At 40.0% G+C, this 18,658-nt stretch overlaps 2 protein-coding genes across 43 annotated transcripts in view; one reads left to right on the top strand and one right to left on the bottom strand.

Moving 5' to 3' along the window:
- EFEMP1 (EGF containing fibulin extracellular matrix protein 1) overlaps window positions 1–12,084 on the bottom strand; it is a 65,901-nt gene extending 53,817 nt beyond the window's left edge. The window contains 4 exon segments of one of the 2 annotated variants that reach the window (NM_001244261.1): window positions 5,783–6,184; window positions 6,348–6,396; window positions 10,640–10,727; window positions 11,966–12,084. In NM_001244261.1, coding sequence (NP_001231190.1) covers window positions 5,783–6,184; window positions 6,348–6,396; window positions 10,640–10,720 — 532 coding nt within the window. In that variant the 5' untranslated portion in view covers window positions 10,721–10,727; window positions 11,966–12,084. 2 annotated transcript variants of the gene reach the window in all.
- The window catches only part of CCDC85A (coiled-coil domain containing 85A), a 691,220-nt gene that overhangs the window by 230,580 nt on the left and 441,982 nt on the right, over window positions 1–18,658 (top strand). For 3 of the 41 annotated variants that reach the window (XM_085019258.1, XM_085019224.1, XM_085019242.1), the window contains one exon: window positions 15,185–15,327. The exons of the other annotated variants lie outside the window; for them this stretch is intronic. The gene's annotated coding sequence lies outside the window, so the exon portion shown is untranslated. The remainder of the gene's footprint in view (window positions 1–15,184; window positions 15,328–18,658) is intronic. 41 annotated transcript variants of the gene reach the window in all.

The raw sequence follows: 18,658 nt of genomic DNA, 5'->3' as shown, positions 1-18,658 counted from the left end.
TGATGCTAATATTTATAGTCTGGGGACCACACTTTTGAAATCATTGAGCTAAACATCTATAGAACTTACTCTTTGGTTGCAGAAGAGTGATCAGATTGCGCTCTTTCAATCCTTCCACCTCAAACACTTGCTATTCAATTTTTATGGAGGAATTGTAAGGAGTTTTCTGACTATGTATGAATCAGATACATGTACATGTCATTTTAAAATGTTTATTAAAGCTGAATCTTAAATTAACTGAAATTTGATGACTACAGTATTTGGAAAAGTAAATTATGAGGGATTTCCGTGGTGGCTCAGCAGTAATGAACCTGACTAGTATCCATGAAGACACTGGCCTCGCTCAGTAGGTTAAGGATCTGGCATTGCCATGAGCTGTGGTGTAGGCCAGCAGCCACAGCTCTGATTCGATCCCTAGTCTGGGAACTTCCATATGCCACAGGTGTGGCCCTAAAAAAAAAAAAGTAAATTATGAAACAATGCTAGATTTTTCAGGAGGAAATCAATGCATTTACGCTGCATCAGCTTATTTAGAAAGTAATTCAGTTTTCCCTATAAACTCAAATCCTATCCGTTTATGTGGCCTTGGAGAATTTTCAGATACTCAAAGGTAATTAACAACTGAAAACAATAAACTATTAAGTAGGCTAAATACCTATTTTGCTTTCTGCTTGAAACATTTCTTTTCTGTTAATATCATAATTTACTCAATTGTAGTCTTCTTTTTGCAAAATACCTACTTTCTGAGATCAAAGCTCTTCACTGGCTTGTATAATTATATATAACAAAAATAGGCATTTTCTTACAAAACTAACTGGAGCAACCAGAGACCCTAATGACATTAGTGAGGATCAACAAAAGGGTAGTGTTTGAAAGTTGTATAGTAATGACAATGCCAAGTATGCTAAGCTACTTGATTACACTGTAATTTATAAATCCTCTTTTGGATATGAGATCATTTAAGTTTCAAATGAAAGAAGTCAAAGAAAGACGTCCCTAGCATCTGAGAATCTGTACATGTCAGTTCAAGTTTTTCTTTAAAGTAGATGTATAGATAACAACCTCTTTTCTTCCCAAAATGGTATTTTAGTTATCTTTATGTTTGTAAAAAAAAAAAAAAAAAAAAAATTGCAGAGGCTAATAGATGGTCTCTATGAGTGTAGAGTTTAACCCTGGGTATATTTTTTTTGTTCCTTTTAGGCTTTATACAAGACAGTATTTTTTCGCTTTTCAACTTTTTAGTTGTTCCTGCATCATAGGTAATAATGATAAAATCAAATAAAATCATTGAATACACCTGAAATTTTCAAAAATATTTTTCTGGCAAAAAAAACCTTTATGGCTAAAGTATGGTATTTGATTTGGCTGTGTGGTAAAATTTTTCCCAGCGGAAATGAGCTAACCATGGTGTGACATGTATTATGCAGGTACTTATGTCTAGGTATTCTACACATGCAATCTAGAATAATGTAGAAATCAGCTACCTAACAAACTGGCAGGATCCTGACAACTGCAAGGAAAGGCTCTGTCCAGGTACATAAAAATCAATGAAATATGGTTTTTTCAAAGTTCAAAACACATTGAAAAAAGTCTCAATGAACAAACAATGCTTCAACCTGAAAAGGTGGCTCTAACATTGGTAAGTTCTCACTGTTGGCTGTGATGTGTCGGATATTTGGTTATTGGGGATTTGCTAGGGTGATCAACAATGCCATTTGCCCAGGACTGAAGCATTTCCAGGGATGTGGGACATTTAGTTTTCAAACCAGGACAGTCTTAGGTAGGCAAGGATGGTTGGAAACCCTAGGGTATATTTTCACATCTCTGTTATGCCTTATATAATGTAAGCCAGGTATTACACTCTGAATTTGGCTCCACAATCAGCTTCATTAGACATTTGTATCAAGTTCATTTTTTGATAGCATGGTTTCTTTAGCAAGTTAGTAATGATACTTGTAAATCCTCGCTAAGTTTAGTAATGACTTAATTACCAGCTGTTCAAAATACCCTACATTTAATTTTTTGAAAGTTCAATTAAGTGAACAGATTCCTTTTGATTGGGCACTTGATGCTTGATTATTTTTCCTATAAGAATGGGGCTCTTAGAAAGTTATATGTGATTTTAAAAATCCTTTCTCCACTTAAACTAGTGATTTCTAACTCCATCTCCTTTGAAGAAGATAACATAGTGACTGTGCACTAAAAATGTAGAAAAATAAAGTGAACTGTCACTGGGTTACCATATATTCCCTATCCATCCAGCTTCCTTTGGGGGCAGATGTATATCTATTGTCTTTGAGGTAGATGATGTTTCATGCAGAAACGATTAATTTCTAAAACTTTATTTTTACATGACTTGAGGCATGTAACACCAAAATGATCTTCATGTAATTTGGTAGCTGCCAAAAAGGGCACCTGCCTTTTGAAATTCTTAGTGCAAAAGAATCCTCTAGTATCATGCTCAGTTGGCAAAAATTACATGAAAAAACTACTTACTGTGAATTGATATTTAGGTGCTAGGTTATATTTTAAACTCCTGAACAAATAGATGAATAAAAGTAAAAGGATCATGTTTTCATTTCATGTTAATACATGGAAAACTGGTCAAAATATATTATAAAATAAATTTAAAAATATGTAGTGGTATTTTGGGAGTTCCTGTTGTGGCTCAGCACAAAGAAATCTGACTAGTATCCATGAGGATGCAGGTTTGATCCTGGGCCTCGCTGAGTGGGTTAAGGATGTGGTGTTGCCATGAGCTGTGGTGTAGCTTGCAGACACGGCTTGAATCCTGTATTGCTGTGGCTATGATGTAGGCCGGCAGCTGTGGCTCTGATTCAACTCCTAGCCTGGGAACTTCCATATGCTCCAATTACGGCCCTAAAAAGAAAAAAAAAATTAGTGGTATTTAAATTATTAGGTGTCAACTGTGATTGGTAATAGAGCATTCAAAGGCATAATTGACTTTAGCACTGAAACAAAGTTCAGATTTCAGCCATTACATAAAAAAAGTGTTCTCAGCTTTAGGTTATATAATGATAAACTATACCTGTTGAAAAATATATGTGGAAAAAGAAATAATTTTTAATACAAATATGACTCATCTACAGGCATTCATTTATTCTGATCCAATGACCATGGTAAATGTGTTTGGATTACTGGTCATAAGTATGCAACATTTAAAAGGGAGTGGAGATCTTTATTAAAACAGAAGTCTCCTCAGACTCCACAATGATGTCAGTAATATAGGTCCTTAGAGCACATTATTGTTTTAAGTGGAGGTCCTGATACTTTCACATTGGTTATAAAACATTATTTTGTGCTGCTGGCCTGGAATGAGAATGTCATACATCTGCAGGCAATTAGAAGAAGCTGGACTGCATGTTTGATTAGCTCAATAATAAATGGGCACAAGTGTGACTCGACCTATGTTAGTCAGATTCCCTAGACAGATTATCCTATTGTTATCATGTGAAATAACCCCCTTTTATCAACAATTAAGTAAATCCACATTTATGGGCACTTTGCAAAATTGTGAGGTGGGAAGAAATCCAATTTAAGCCTTATGTCATCCAAAAAAACTTTTAACCCTGCTTTTAATGATACAGACCCCTAATCTCAAATTTTAGAAATTGGTTGAATTATGCAAAACAGCTTAGGCTGGAAATGCCCTAAATGCACACCATCAATGACTATATATTTAGCATCTACCATAAACAAGGCATTTAATAGCTTTAGCATATAACCAAAAAGAAGCTGCCAAAGAAGTAAGGATTATTAATATTTTAATATGTGAAAAATAATTTACTTTGTAAAGTAGTTTAAATGTTTTCAAGAAAAATTAAATAGGATTTCACTTTTATTATTCACATTTTATTATACAGTTTCTACTGTAACCAATGCATGTTGTAAACCCTGAATATTTTACTTTAGAACTTCTTCATTTGGTTCTAGGCATTGTTCTTTCATGCAACCACAATTGTCAATGATGAACTATAAATAACTTTGCTAGTTCCTGATAAATGATTCATTCATTTTTTTTGTTTTTTTTCTCCTAAGTATCATTAAAACATACATCTGAAGTGTAAAAAAAAAATACAGTATATAACAATTAATACTTTAAAATTTTAGCCAAACTTTCCAGTTTCAGGAAAAATATCACCAAAACTTCCAATATAATTATGTAGTTAAATAACACAATTAAAAATTGGTATCTCAAATAAATTCAAAGTATAGTTAAGCCAGTATTTACCCAAATATACACACCATGTATGTGTATGCACACCATATATACACTCACACACACACACACAAACATATAAATAACTTCATGAGGTTATCTCTTTGACATAATTCTTAAATTAAGTATCTGAATATCAAGCAGATGCTGAAACATTCATCATCAATATTGGAATTCTGACTCATGACAGTAACAGAAAACAGATGCTACTATGATAGGCTCTCTGAAAAGTGACACCATCACAGCATGGGTTAGCTCTTGATGTGGGGTACTTTAAATCTGAACACAAAATATAAAATAATAAAAGTCAGAGCTTGATAGGTTTCTGTACTTCATTTATAAACCATGGAAAATCTACTATATTTTATATAGAAGGTAAAACTCAACAACTGGTGAAAAAAGGACAGAATCCCAGAGGACTAGAAGATGCTTCTTTCACTTACTGCAGCAGCTAGGTGACCCCAGTTGAACCCTTCAGTGTTGAGGGAAGAAGGTGCTCACTTCCTCACTCATGCAGGTAGAAGGTAAGAACTCCTGGGCCCTTTCCATTGGCCACTGTGTACCAGGCACTTATGGTATATTAAGTCAACCCCCAAGCAGTGAAAAAGGGGTCTGGACTTCCTATGGCCATACCAGGCAGATCTGAAAGGGTTTGCTAAGTAGGCAAAGAGGAACAAAATCCCTTAGCACGTCCAGTTAGTTAACATCCTACACATCTTCAAAGCCCAAGATTCTTACCACTTTGCTACCATGAGTCTACAGCTGCTTCTAGAATACACAGTCATGTGTACTCTTTGTGAAAATAAACAGAAAAACCCAGAGGGTGCCATGGTGCAAGAGATGCAAGTGAAATGTGCTCAAATGAGAACTTAAAAAGAGATATAAATGTGAGTGGGGGAGACTCCCTCAGAGGCAATGAGAAGCAGAAATCCAATTTCTTTATTCCTTTATGAGGAAAACAAGTCGGTGGCAAGTTCCGCGAAAAGAAAGCTTGATAACTTAAAGGGGAATATTTATGGTGTAGCTTTACAGTACAATTTCAAATTCCAAATGAATAACCTGACTGATCCTTTCAACAGCTGTGACTCTGGCCCGTCTGCCTAGGTTTGAAGTCAGGCTCTATGCTCACCACCTGTGTGACCCCTGGTTCTCAAACTCGGCTGCATAGTGGAATGATGTGAGGAGCTTAAAAGATACCGATGCCTGGAACTCACTCCCAGAGGCAGTTATTTAATTGGGCTGGGGGGTGGCTTGGACATGGAGAGGTTCTAAAGGCTCCCAAGCGACTCTACACATGTGCAGCTAAGGTTGGAAAGCACTAGTGACCTCTCCGAGATAGCTTCCTCATTTGTAAAATGATGACGATACAGATAGCAACTACCTGTTAAAGTTATTGTGATGACTGAATATGACAACATGACAAAGCACTAAGCACAAAGTCTGTTGAGTGGGACACTTTCAATAAATGTGAGCTGTTATCATCCTCACCAGGAGGTGCACTTGGGCAAGAACATTCTCATTAGCATAGTAAGTCATGCTTACCTTGGCACACGTTGTGCTCACTCTGCTCATAGCCTGTTGCACACTGGATCCGGTGAGAAGGGTTGGAGGGAATGCGCTGAGGGTCAGCTGGGTTCCGCCGGATGACAAAGTTATTCCGGCTAGTCTGAACTTCAGCAGCAGCACTGGCGACAAAACCACCCCCTGGCACCACTGCACTGGTTGCCATGCCACTGGCTGCTACTCCTCCAGTGCCTGCACCTGAGGCTGCAGCTGCATTTGCAGCTGCACCCACACCTTCAGCTGCTGGTGTTTCTTGCTGAGGTTGTTCATTGTTGACAATAATCTGGGCTGTTTTAGGAAGGCAGAGGTATCCTCCATAGTGGTTGACGCATTTCATTCCACCTTTGCAAGCATCTGGGACAATGTCACATTCATCAATATCTGTGGTCAGTAATAAAATAAGTCAGGGATCTTCTTAGAGGGGGAACTGAACATATAAACATATGCTTATGCCCTTTGGGTGAAATACAAGCAGGATTTGAGGGACACATGAGATGGAGACAGAAAGCTATGTTCAGATGGGAAGTCTTTGAAGGTGGCTCACCTTTGCACTGCTGTCTTACAGGATCCCACTCATATCCATCTGTGCATTGCTGTGAAGAAAACATCAAGATGGGGCCAGGAGAGAGTTAATTGAGTATCCATTCTCTAAGAAGTCACTCTGAAAACTTCATACTTATGGCAACAATCTTCATACAAGAGTTCTAGATAGATGATGAGATGGGTAGTTTAACATTCTGTGGCTTTCTTAAAAAAACACCTCTGTGCATTGGACTGCTTCAGGGATCTCTTCTCGATTACCAGCAGTCCCAACTCTTCTGTCTCATTTGTGTTGGGTACAGTTGCCCAGAACCATCTTCTTGGAATTCCTTGCTCTCTGTCTTGATACTAATATTCTGCAATCTCTCTAACTGCTTTTTTCCTTTATTTGCCCCTTTCATATTTTAAATTTTACCAAAAAAATAAAAAACAAAACAAAAAAAACCCCAAAAAACAACCAAGTTCTTTTTTCAGCCCTTGACTTTTCCTCTTTCTCCAAATCCTCTTAGAGTATTCCAGTACCTGGCTTTCCTTATCATTCCATTTCAGCTGGGTCCGGAGGCTCTCTCTCACACCCTGGCCTGCCTCCTTTCTTCACTTCCTATGGGTCCTCTCTAGTTCACTAACTAAAGGAACTGTCATATCTCTTTTCACATTAGGCACCATCATAGACCCTGGGAAAGAAAACATGATTAAGACCTTGTTTCTCTTCTCAAGCAGCTCACAGGCCTGAAGAGGAGACATATAGATAAGTTGGAGCAAGATATCAGGTGTCATGACACAAGTATGCCTGTGATGGACTCTACCGAGGGCTGTGGGTAGGGATGACAGGGTGGAAAGGGAGGCTTTCTGGGCAAACCTACAAGTAAATTGGGCCTTACCGGATTTTTTCCCAGGGAAATGTGGGAAGCCTAGGGTGAGAGAGCATGTGAGCAAAGGCCCAAAGCTCTTAAAGAAGGAAGGAGTTGTACTGGGTGGGTGGAGTGAGGTTAGAGAGGCAGGCAGGGCCAAACCTGGGAAGCCTATCTTTGGAGCAGGCAGGAACTGAATTCTGCCTTGAGCGTCAGTGAATCTCAAGCTTTATTATGCTTAAAACTTATTTTGGTGCTTGTTAAAATGCAGATTCCTGGGCCCAAGCAAAGGTTCTGATTCTGTAGGTCTGGTAGGGGGCCCTAGAATTTGAATTCCTAATAAGCATCTCAGGCGCTTCTGATACATGTCATCTATGGGCCACCTCTTTTTTTTTTTTTGTCTTTTTGCCATTTCTTGAGCCGCTCGCGTGGCAAACAGAAGTTCCCGGGCTAGGGGTCGAATTGGAGCTGTGGCCGCTGGGCTACGCCAGAGCCACAGCAACTCAGGATCTGAGCCGCGTCTGCAACCTACACCACAGCTCATGGCAATGTTGAATCCTTAACCCACTGAGCAAGGCCAGGGATTGAACCCGCAACCTCATGGTTCCTGGTCAGATTCGTTAACCACTGAGCCACAACGGGAACTCCTATGGGCCACCTCTTGAGAAATGCTGGTGTTAATGATGAGGCCTCTGAAGAGTTTTTAAGCTCAAGAAAACATCTGATCAGATGCAGATTTGAGGAAGAGGCTTCAGGGAGGATTGAGCAAAAGTGGAATAAACAAACAAATAAGCTTAAATTCTTTTATAAGAGCCAAGAATTGCTTGGCACACAATAGATGCTTGGTGAGTTAATAGCTGAATGGAGACAGAGAGATGAGTTTAGATATTTTACTGATTTCTGAGACCTAACAGGGTGAAAACTAAACTCACTTTATCTCCCAAACTAATTCTTCTTGGTTTCCCCAACACTGTCCAAGGCACAACGCCTTTCTCAGGATGCAGGATGACAACTTTAACACCAACTTTTCCAATTATTTTCCTTCCAGTTCTGCTGACTTTGTGTCCATTTCTGTATCTACCACATTGGTGTAAGCCTTCCTGGCCTCACGAGTAGGCAAGTCTCCTTAGCGGGTCTCCGTAACTATACATGCTGTGCACAAGCCTCCATGACAATCTTTCTTTGCTCTCTTGGTTATCTTGCTCCTCGATCTAAGAGCTCACAGTGGTCTGTAGGCATCTCATCTCCCAGTGTTACCATCTCTAGGTACCTTCTACTACGCAGCTCCTTGTCACCTCCTGTTTTTACTTCTAGCTTTTGATTATGCCCTTCATCTGACTCAGGTACCTCCTTAGGTTTTCTAGAATAATCCAAACTCATCACTTCCTTCAAGAAGCTCCTTTAATATGCCAGTATGAACATTACAGATACATATTAGGATCTGTAATAATAGTGCTATTTGTCCTTGCACATGACCTTTGTCCTTTTCAACAGTATTTTCCCAAGATAAATTCCCTGAGGGTAAGATTGAGCTTTTTATTTTTTTAGTAAATAAATAAAATTCTTTTGATGATGATGAATATTGCTTATTCACATGGCAGATACTTGACCCTATCTTTAATATGAAAGGAGACTATGAGGCTGTTTGTGGATATGAGCCCATCCTTCTAAAAAATCTCTCTCAAGCTAGGCAAAATGAGAGTTCACTTGAATAAATCTGTATGCTGAATAGAGAAGACTTGAAGTTTGTTTAGGTCTTCAGTTCCAGTACATTCAATATAGACCTACTATTAAACAAGCCTAGACTGAATTTAGTTTCACCACTTATTGGCTGGGTAATCTTAAACAAGTTAAATACCTCTCTGATCTTTCAGTTCTGCTGTCCACAGATGGAAAAGGATTCCACTTACCTCATACTTTGCTGTGATGATGAAAGGAGGTACTATTTCCACAAAAAAAAGTTACATCTTATCTTTTTAACCATGAACTAATAGGCATACACAATTCAAAAGAGAATAGGTCTAATTTTAGCACAAAAAGGATGTCATATCTGGGAAATCTATTATAGTGAAGCCTAGTTAGTGGTTTTAAAAGTATAGTGTTTAATCCACAGGGAACTTTCTCTGTTAAAGATGGGTATGATTTAGGTGATTAGCAAAGGGAAGGGAGTATAAGATAAGCAGTTGTAAAAGCAATAAAATCTTTTATTAGATGGATATAAAAGTGGGTAGCTAATTTAATTTTAGCTCCCTAAGAAGGTACTAAGTTTAGCCTGAATAATGAAACAATTTCATATGAAGATAAACAACACATGTATTCATTTTTCTTTATTTATCTTCAGCAGAGGAAGCAACTACATTTACCATTAAGTTGACAAAATATTTATACTAAACTCCATTTGATTTATAGTTGATCTGAACAACAAAGAACATTTGCCAGATGAATATTAACATTCTAGGGGTTATATGGTACCAAAAAAGTGAGATAATGTTTATTATCAGTAATTGACATTAGCTCACTTTTAAGAGTTTTATTTTCAAAAATTGTTCACATTCTTTTGAGTAAGATTACTTAATTTTAAATTGGGAGCAAGTAGAAAAATATGTTTCTCATATTCTGATCCAGGACAAATGCCATTTGCCTCACAACACTGATTAAGGACTAGAAAACACAAAACAGAGGTGCAAACAAACTCACAGAAGTGAGGTCAGCACTGCCCTCTGTTATCACCATATCCTCTCCTGGCAGTGGGAGGGGTCAGATGCTGTTTTCAACTTTATTAAACATTGGTTATATCTATTCAATTAACTAATGAATCAAAGGTTACTTGGAAATATTGGATATGCTAATTAGATTATTCAAAGCCAAATTTCACACAATGCATTTTAAACCCATTTTATCAAATACTGCATCCTGGTAACACATAAAGTCTCTTTGGACAGTTGTATATGTCTTATCAGTTATATCATAAATGAATAGCCTTTATAAAGTCAGGAAAACCCATTTACATGAGAACATAGTCACATGCACAAATGAGGAGCTGGGCTTTTGTGATGTTTAACATTCTTATTTGACTTGAGCCCTCCTCCTCATGTTTTGGTTTCATCTGCATATACATGGGATTCAAGCTTTTCCAATTACATTCATCACTTTGCTGAATGTGTAGAGAGCTTGTAGGTTACTTTGGCTTTTGTTTTAAAGGGGTTTACCTTTTTAGCCTTGCATAAATCCTTACATTTTGGTTCCTATCCCAAATGGCGATCTAAATGAACTTTTGGAGGGACCAGCAATTTACAACGAATTTTAAACATGAACTTTCCTAACGTTTGTTTAATTTATTACCCTCCACGGAGAAGAGCCCACATAGACTGGCAGGAATGGACAGTCTTCCTTGTGCCACAGAATTCGCTGAACCGCACTTATCTCAAATTCCATCACCCCTTACCGTGTATGTGATGGTTTCTTCGGTGTCCTGTGACTTGACCAACGCCAGAGTCAGCATAGTTAGGAAAAGGACTTTCAACATCGTGAATCTCAAAGAAAACACGGGACAAACCGATGCTTAGTATCTGCTGCCGGGGAAATATACTTTAGCTGTAAAGTAGCAAGCAAGGTAGAGAAGGCGGAGGAGGCGGAGGCTCCATCATACCCAACTTCCAAACTACTTTCTCATATCCCCTCCCCCACCTCAAGCTTTCCTTGGCCAAAGGCGGCACCAAAGACTGTGAAAGGGTTGCAGAATTACATTCACTTTACTCTGTCGGCTGCGGTGAATATATATAAAGGATGTACAGCATTTTATACTGTTCCTTTGATTCTGCACCTACAAAACAGGCTCCAGAAAGGGGGTGAGAGAGAAAGAATACATGGTAATTCATTTCAAAGGAGAAGGTGCATTTTTTTGCGAGGGCGAAGGTGGAGCAGCAAATCTCATATTCCTTTGAACGTTAAGTCTTTCCTTGTATGCTCACCTCAGCTAGTGAGGCTAGTGAAATTCCTAGCTCAGCTCAGCAGAGATACCTGTGAACCAATATGAATTACCTTGGCCTCAAACTTTTTTTTTTTAAACAAAAGACTGAAACAAATCTCGGGAGCAATCTCCTCCCTTAGTAGAATACCTGCCTTTCAGAGCTCGTTCTTACATTCCTCAGCTCTACTCTCTAAGTGGCATTTCCACGCGTTCTCTGTGCACAGCTTTGTTTAAGAGCCCTCAGTTTTGTAGAAGAGCAGCCCAAAGCGCCTCATTCCCTTGTACCTTATCAATCCCTCTGTCCCTAAAACGCTACCTTCAGGATTGGGTCTGCCTAGGGCCGGAACTGGGGGACCACACCGTGGCCCTAAGTACCAGTTCCAGGGTGGCCCCAGGGAGGCGAGGTCCCCTTCTTAACAGTATGTTAACTGGCGGCCATCCCTGGGGAGCTGCTCAGAGCTCCAGCTTCTAAGCAGCTCCGGTGGAATCCAGGTGCGGCTTAAACCTTACACATTGGCCCCCTAAAACTTTCAAAACCTGTTTATGGGCAAAGCCCTGTCGTCTGATTGTCTGCACGCACACACATGCCCATCCAAACAGATGTCACCCGGTATTCGCACATGTTGACACATCGCATTCCGAGACCGCACACCTCCACCTCCCTCTTTGCCTGAGAGATCCTGCACAACGGGGGAGCAGTTCTCAGGTCCACTGCACCCCTCAGGTCACCCCACTTACTCCTCGGCGCGCAGCCCGGCGGGCGCTTAGCGCGCCGGCGTGACCCCCATTAGGGGCTCCTACCTGCGCGGCCGTGCTGCGCTCCGGGCCCGGGCAGCGAGGGGAGAGAGCAGGGGAGGGCAGCCCCGTGGGTCTGAACTGGCGAGGTCTGGCAGCGGCCGCGGAGGCAGGAGGAGGAGAAAGGGAGGGAAAGGGGAGGAGGAGGAAGAGAAAGGGAGGAAAAGGGGAGGGAGAAGGAGAGAGTTGAGGGAGGCGCAAGGGCTGAGCTGAGCGCTGCAAACCCCGCTGAGAGCGTGCCGCGCAGCAGGGTCCGCGCCCCCTCGTCCGAGGGCCCTCCACCCGCCCGCGCTCACCTGCTGGCCCCTCACCCTTAGTTCTCAGACAAGCTAGAACTTCAGGCGGAAGGTGGCACGTTTGGCATGTGATGTCCGGGGTTTGAATCAGCCTTTGTGATCCTCTAGCCTCCTGGGCGATTTCTCGTGCCCTGTGAGGGTCCTGAGAAATCGCTCCCACCCCCCCACTAAGTGATCCTAAGAGTAAATTAACCCCATTCATAGAACTGATTCTTTCGGTTTTTCTTTAAGATACTTCTTTGGGTTTGGGGGGCGGGGAGTAGAGGAGGGTCTGCTTCTCAGAGGTAGAAAAAAGATCATTCATTCATTCAACAAATATTGTGACTTACTATGTGTCGGGTGTTGGGAATGGGTCAAGTAGAAGTCAGACTTAGAAAATTGTGAAGTTGGGTTGTTTTGGGTCTCTCAAATACCTCTTTTTTAGGAGCCTCTTTTCTCATCTACTACTTCTCTTCCCTCCACTGGTTCACTGTGGGAGCCCCAACACTGGTCATTGAAAGTTGGACATTTCACTCTCACCTTTCATTACTAATGGTGGAATTTCAGGAATCTGGAAAGAGGAAAAGAAAATATTTTTTCTGGCTTCTTCAAATCATACCACACAGATTGTGGTTATCTCTGAAAGCTCCAACTCTAAAGTCAAATTAATAGTTTGCCTCCAGGGCAGTTATGCCTTCTGAAGCAGATACACTTTCATGAATGACATAATATGCAAACCAAAGGTATCAACTCTGACCTCAATGGAGGCAGAGGGTGGGAAGGGCTCCTTGCCCTTCCCCACTGACCTTAGGGAGAAAGACCTTATAGTGTACAAGATGGAGGCTGTCAGGTGGAAGCTTCTCTCCTTTGGGGTATGCAGTGGGTTGCCCAGACCTTGCCAGTTTGGTTGCAGGCCACACAATATTGGACAAGATCAAAGGAGCTTCACAACCCTGAACCTTACTTAGTGGGTGGGGTTTTGCTAATATTGAAGAAATTTGGTACCCAAATTCAAATGCCAGTCATTAATAACCTCCAAACTTTAAAATATTGTATCTTTGCTTTTGTGTAGTAAAAAGATCTGTCTGGACATTTCCTTCTACTTCTTTTTGAATTCTTTCTATGAAGAATTGTATCATCAGCCCTTTCCCTAGGAAAAAAAAATGGGTTAAAATTCTCAAATTTCTTTCTCTAGCCTGGAACTCTTCCTGTATATCCATCTACTGACTTGTTATCTTTATCTTTATGGACATTTCAAACTGAGCAGTTCTGCTGATTCTCACCCTCTCTCCCAACCTGCTCTGCCCACCTGCTTCATCATCTCAGTGAATTGCAATTCATCTTTCTGTTTACTCAGATCCAAGATCTCAGAGTCATTCTTGATTTCTCTCTCTCTCTTTTCCCTCCACACACCCTCCATTCGATTCTTTAGAAAACTCTGTTGGCTCTATCTTCAAACTATATCCAGAATTGGACCACTTCTCATCACTTCTTTTGTGACCATGCTGGTCTGAGCCACTACCATCTTCCACATGGATTATAACAACCTCCTAATCCATCTCCTTGCTTATACCCTCACACCCCTGCAGCCATTTCTCAGCAGAAATTCATCTAAATGGTATCTGAAAGTATGTACTTTTTTTGTGTGTCTGGATTCCTTCACTCAGCATGGTTTTGAGATTTGTTTTTGTTGTTCAGTGTAAGAGAAAGTCATTTCTTTTTATTGCTGAGTAGTATTCCATTGTGTAGGTATACCCTGATTTGTTTATCTGTTCACCTGTTGATGGATATTTGGATTGTTTACAAAAAAAGCTGTCATTGACATTCATGTAGAAATTTTTGTGTGGACCTATGTTTTCCTTTCTTTTAGGTAAATACTTTTAGGAATGGAACCTCTGGGTCATATGGTGGGTGTGTGTTTAACTTTATAAGAAAGTGCCAAAATGTTTTCCAAAGCGACTGTATCATTTTACATTCCTACCAGTAATATGTGAAATTCTATTTGATGCTGTCATTAATTCATAATGTTAGCCATTATGACGTGTGTAAGCAGCATCTCATTGTGGTTTTATTTTATATTTCTCTGATATCTAATGATATTGCACATTTTTATGTATTTATTATCTGTCACTATGTCTTCTTTTTTGAAGAGCCTATTCAAATATTTAATCCATTTATTTTTGTTTTTGCCTTATTAGCTGTAAAAAATTTTTTAATACAGTCTTCCAGCAAGTTCTTTGTCATACATATATTTTTAATATTTTCACCCAGTCTTTGCTTTGCCTTTTTATTTTCTTAATGCTGTCTTTTGATAGCAAACATTTTAAAATATTTATTTATTTATTTTACTTTTTAGGGCCACACCCATGGCATATGGAGGTGCCCAGGCTAGGGGTCGAATCAGAGCTGTGGCCACCAGCCTACACCACAGCCACAGCAACACAGATCCAAGTCACGTCTGCAACCTACACCACAGCTCACGGCAATGCTGGATCCTTAACCCACTGAGCAAGGCCAGGATTGAACCCACGTCCTCATGGATACTAATTGGGTTTGTTACCGCTGAACCATCATGGGAACTCCCAATAGCAAACATTTTTAATTTTGATTAAGTCTAACATTAATTTTTTGCTTTATCTTTTATCCTTTTAATGTACTATGTACAAAATCTTAGCTTGGGCAAATCTTGTTCCTGCTTCTGTGAAATGGGGAGGAAAACACAGTCTTCGTCTTAAGATTTTGGGGGTTGAATGAGAAACTCATGGCAAATATCAAATACATGTGAATGATTTTTCTTAGATATTAGAACATATAGTGTGAGAAGCTGTAGTAGACCATTCCTCCATCCTAGCATAACCCAGGGTTATTTAGGTATTCCTTACAGTAGAGTATCTTCCGACTAGTCTAAGGTAATGAAATCAGCAATCACATTTTCTGGCTGTTGTTTTAGGGGAGCCCATTGTTCCACGTCAACCAATAAGAACTGCAAGGAAGGATTTCTTTCCTAGGGGAAAATCTTCCCAAGTTCACAGTGGAGAGAACAGTGGCGTCCTTGGCTTCAATTGTCATTGGCAGTCATATTACAGTGCAGAGGTAAGCCAGCCTGAGCATAAAGGAGACCCATGCCATGCATGGCGAGCTGCATGGAGAGAATCTGAATCTTGATGGATGGATTATTCAGAGGACTGACTGACCCTAGAACTCATGTTACTTTTAGGGGTTCTCCACAATGTTTTAATTTTTAAAGTCAGAAGGAAAAAATAAATATCACCCTGACTGGATTACATTTGTCCTTATACCACTGCAGTTGTACAACATAATTTCTTTTTTTAATGGAGGAAGGGCCCATAAAAGCAAGAGTGCTTAGGGACCATAAAACTCAAAATGTGGCCGTGATTGTTGAGCTTCCAAATCAGCCAAATGTGAACTCTGTCTGTCTGCCTCTGCAGTCCAGTTTTTACGGTAATATATTTCCTTATGGCTCAAACCAGTTGAGTCAGGTGTTCAGTAACTTGGAGCAGAAAATGTCTCACTGCTTCCTACTCTGGGAATCTGGACCTTGTGATGTGTTCTACCTGTGTCCTGCTCTCCAGAGTGGTAGGCCTTGGCTGTTTCTTGGGAAAATCTGTTGGGAGAGATTGCGGCTTTCTGTTATTGAACAAATAAGTGTTCTATCTGGATCAGTTTCTGGGTCCCTCTCCATCATTTTACCTTTCTGTGTGTGTTTGTGTGTGCTTTTCAAAGATTTAAGACTTGAATTCTCCCTTGAATAGTCCCTGCCTCAGGAAGGCAATCCTGGCTTCTCTCCATGTGATTTGAAAAATAACCAGTGACCAATTTTTATAAGGGATCCCTCTATTCCTCAGTTTGCCAACTATTATACTACATGTATCACAAAGAAAAATTAAGATTATGATTTTTATTTTTTTTACTATTTCCCTTTTTTAAAAAAAATCCCCGAAATTAATTAGAAGTCTCGAGGAGCCACAAATGTCTTTAATTAATTGAGTCATAGAGCCATAAGTCTTGCGGTTAAAACTCAATTAAGATATTTATTGGGAGTTCCCTTCCTGGCTTAGTTGTTAAAGATCCTGACTAGGATCCATGAGGATGTGGGTTCGATCCTTGGCCTCACTCAGTGGGTTAAGGATCCCGCATTGCTGTGAGCTGTGGTGCAGGTCACAAGCGTGGCTTGGATCCAGTATTGCTGCAATCAGCTCTGATTTGACCCTAGCCTGGGAACTTCCATATGCTGGGGGTACAGCCCTAAAAAGCAAAAAAAAAAAAAGATATTCACTTGTGTGTAGGCAACTGGGAAGTGAAATCTGTGAAAAAAACGAGTTCAGAAAGAAGGCAGTAAAGACGGAAAAATTACGTAGGAAGTAATAGTAGGGTGATCAACTCACCCCAGCTTGCCCAGGACTTTTCCAGTTTTTCACAGAAAATTCTGTGTCCTGGGAGAGCCCTCAGTCCCAGACAAACTTAAAGGTATAGACAAAAGGGATGGTAGAAAGAAAATAGGACAGGACCCAGGAGTTCTTGCCTGGATTTTTGCCATACTCTAGCTGGGTAACCATGGCAGTTGCTTAACTTCTTTGAGTCAGTTCTGCACCAACACTGACCTAGGTAACATTTATTTGTAGCTATTTTATTGTACTTACCTGTTGTTAACACATTGTTCTTACCTGTATTTTTCACATTGCTTTTGCTTGTTCATCATCTATTCCCTTATAGTGGTAGGCCTTGACCAGTCTTACCCATAGAATGCCCCCAAGTGTACACAAAGGAGAAACTCCTAAGTCCATAAAATAAGGAGAAATGGCCCAGTGCCAGTTCAAAAATATCAAAGTCCAGAATTTGGCTATTGAGGCTGGTGATGTGGCAGAATCATTGTCTTCTCTAGTGGTTTAAGTTTCTGTGTGCTAATGAGTCTGAGGATACAAAGAGTACTGGGCCCACGACTCCAGGTTCCTCTGACTGGAAGACAGTCTATTTTACATGGGCTGTGAAGACTTCCAGATTTAGGTTTGCCTGTGTGAGCTACAAGGCAAGCTAGGACCTGGGGCATCCACTCTGAGCTTTTATTTTGTTTATACGGTAGTCCCCTCTAACCCATGGGGTGTATGTTTTAAAGCCCCCAGCAGATGATGAAACTGTGGATAGTCCTGAACCCTGTATTTACAGGTTCTTTGTTGTTGTTGTTTGTTTGTTTGTTTTTGGCCATGCCTATGGCATGCAGAAGTTCCTGGACCAGGATCGAACCCCTTCCACAGCAGCAACCCATGCTGCTGCAATGACAATGCTGGATCCTTAACCCCTGTGTCACAAGATAATCCCCATTATGTTTTTTCCTATACCTACGATAAAGTTTAATTTATAAATTAGGCACTGTAAGAGGTGAACAATAATTAATAATAAAATAGAACAATTATAACAATATACTGTAATAAAAGTTGAGTGTTCTCTCTCTCAAAATACCTTATTGTACTATACTCACTCTTCTTCTTGTGATGATGTAAGCTGATAAAAAGCCCAAATGATGAGATGAAGTGAGGTGAATGATGAAAGGCACTGTAACTTAGCATTAGGTTACTATTGACCTTCTAACACTAAGTCAAAGGAGGATCTCTGCTTCTGATGATCCTGGATTGTTAAACCATATGATGTCTATGATTTGATATAGGCAGATGATGTCAATGATTGGGGATCCCTGATGGGATGGAGCAGGACGGCTCAAAATTTCATCACGATACTCAGAATGGTCCAGCAATTTAAAACTTATGAGTTGTTCTGTTCTGGAATTTTCTATATAATATTTTCAGACCATGGCTGACCCTGAGCAATGGAAACTGTGGGAAGCAAAACCATGGATTATTGGGGACTGCTATATCGTTTGCTTTTTTATTCTTACTATCCTCAAATCCAGACACCATGATTTGGTCTTGAACACTTCCAGTCCATATGATTTGTATGGAATTTCTTTTTCCTCTGACATTTTGGGTGAGCATGTAGCCCAGGCTCTGCCAAGCAACATCACATCTATAGATACAATGATTGGGTCAGAAATGATAGACATACCCTAAGATAACCCCCAATGAGGGTTCAAGTCCTGCTGTGCCACTCACTGACTATATGAACTTGGGAAAGTTACCTAACCTTTTTATGCCTCAGTTTCTTCACAAGTGAAATGGGGATAATGATCATTCCTATCTCATACAGTATTAATGACTATTTAAATGCATATAAAGCCCTTAGTACAGTTCTTTACACAGAGTTATTGCTGCTGTTGTTATTATTGATCACAGTGACTTAAATCAGATAATCACCTTGCTAAACTGTTATGTAATTTTATAGATTTTAAGATCTGCTTGGTGGAGAAAAATCATAATTTCAGAAGAGATTCGTAGATGACCACTCATTGGGC

This window comes from Sus scrofa, chromosome 3 (genome assembly GCF_054392235.1).
Source record: "Sus scrofa isolate SSC_HxYL_T2T_F1_AM1 chromosome 3, Sscrofa_HxYL_maternal_Yorkshire_Landrace_v2.0, whole genome shotgun sequence".
NCBI classification, from domain to species: domain Eukaryota; kingdom Metazoa; phylum Chordata; class Mammalia; order Artiodactyla; family Suidae; genus Sus; species Sus scrofa.
This window is presented reverse-complemented; position numbering and strand designations above follow the sequence as displayed.